This window comes from Apis dorsata, unplaced genomic scaffold (genome assembly GCF_000469605.1).
Source record: "Apis dorsata unplaced genomic scaffold, Apis dorsata 1.3 scaffold_137, whole genome shotgun sequence".
NCBI classification, from domain to species: domain Eukaryota; kingdom Metazoa; phylum Arthropoda; class Insecta; order Hymenoptera; family Apidae; genus Apis; species Apis dorsata.
Window position 1 is genome coordinate 203,399 of NW_006263429.1, and position 1,769 is coordinate 205,167.

The following is a 1,769-nucleotide window of genomic DNA, read 5'->3' on the forward strand; positions in this document are numbered from 1 at the left end:
CGTGATTTGTCGAAAAAAAATTTTCACACGAAATTTTGGATATTATAAATTTGTGCCTCGAGATGAAAAATTGTTTGTTTTCATTTACGAAAAATTACGAGAATTGAATGTTTGAAATTATAATTTGATTATATTTATCATGGTAAAATATTTATTTTGAATTTCAAAATAAAATTGAATATTATGATACTATAATTCTTTTTTCTTTTCTTTATATCGTTAATATAGACACGTGTTCGAAACGAAACACTTTTTCCACAGGTATTGTACCAACAATTTTTCTATAATATAATTCCTCTAAAGTCACGCAATTCTTCTTCGATTCGAAGCGTTCGATTTTAATCGATTTATCGTACAAATGTTATCATTTTCAGCAACTACGCGAGGTGATACCGCACGTAAAGATGGAGAGGAAACTCAGCAAAATAGAGACGCTCACGTTGGCCAAGAATTACATAATGGCCCTGACAAACGTCATATGCGAAATGCGTGGGGAGGAGCAACCGTACACGTAAGTAAATCTTACATCGATCTCCATCTCTCAGAAGATTTCCTTTTTTCTAAAATCAAAACAAAAGAGAGAGAAAAAAATTAGAACGAAGAAGAAGAAGAAGAGAAAGAATTATAATTTTTACAGAGAAACAATTATAATTTTTTCTCTTATTACTTAAAGGAAGATTATAAGGAATGATGGATATTTCTTGGAGAGGAGGGAAATAGATTAGATAGAATCGTAATGAAAGGCGTCGTGCGTTTAATTGACGGATTTCATTCGATATCCCCTTTCGTATAAATCGACTTTTCGCAACACCCGTTTCGAATGTCGTGCACGTCGACATAACCGAGTTAGAGTACAATGTCCGATTGGCATTAAACGGTCAAACATAGCCCCTGCTTTTTCCTCATTTTCACCGTTTCATTCAACGCTTCGATGCTTTCTCGCCCGTTACATCGCTCACGAAATATATTTCCAAATATATTTCGCCTCTTTCCTATTAGTTCGTCTTATTCGATCGAAAACAAACGATACAATTTTAATATATATATATATATAAAAGAGAAAATTTTTGAAATTTCTCCTATCTTTGCAAAAAGAGAAATTTATTTTTGGGAGAATTAATTAGAAGAATTAAAATTGTATATATATATAAGTTTCGTGTAATAATAATTTATTAAAATTGGATAGAAAAATAAGGGGACTATTTTTTTATTCAATATATTTTTTTAATTTTTGGTATTTTTACAGTCTCTTATTGCTAATGATTACTAAAGATATTAATAAAAAAGAATCGAGAGAGGAATCGAGAGGAAACAATTATTCAATTATATATACAATTTTAAAATTATAATTAATTCTCCGTTTTTGCAAAAATGCTAAATTTTGGGTTTTCTCGATCTTAAAAAAAGAAGAGCGAAGATATTACAAACGCTTCTCCTCCGTGAACAGGTGCTGCTTCTCTCGACTTTCTTTCACGGATTGTAAAAATTTATTTTTGGAAGAATTAATTAGAAGAATTAAAATTGTATATATATATTTTTTTGGTATTAAAATTATATATATATATAAGTTTCGTGTAATAATAATTTATTAAAATTGCATAGAAAGAAAATTTTTGGCATTTTTACAATTTTTTATTGCGAAAAAGGATTACTAAAGATATTAAAAAAGAATCGAGGAATTCGAGAGGAAACAATTATTCAATTTTTTATATATAATTTAATATTAAAAAATATATATATATTACAATTTTACAATTATAATTAATTCT

The 1,769-nt window shown here is 28.0% G+C and overlaps 1 protein-coding gene across 2 annotated transcripts in view; it reads left to right on the forward strand.

Moving 5' to 3' along the window:
- Positions 1-1,769, forward strand: part of LOC102677742 (class A basic helix-loop-helix protein 15-like) — a 27,971-nt gene that overhangs the window by 20,791 nt on the left and 5,411 nt on the right. For both annotated transcript variants that reach the window (XM_006613187.2, XM_006613188.2), the window contains exon 5: positions 375-511. In XM_006613187.2, coding sequence (XP_006613250.1) covers positions 375-511 — 137 coding nt within the window. The remainder of the gene's footprint in view (positions 1-374; positions 512-1,769) is intronic.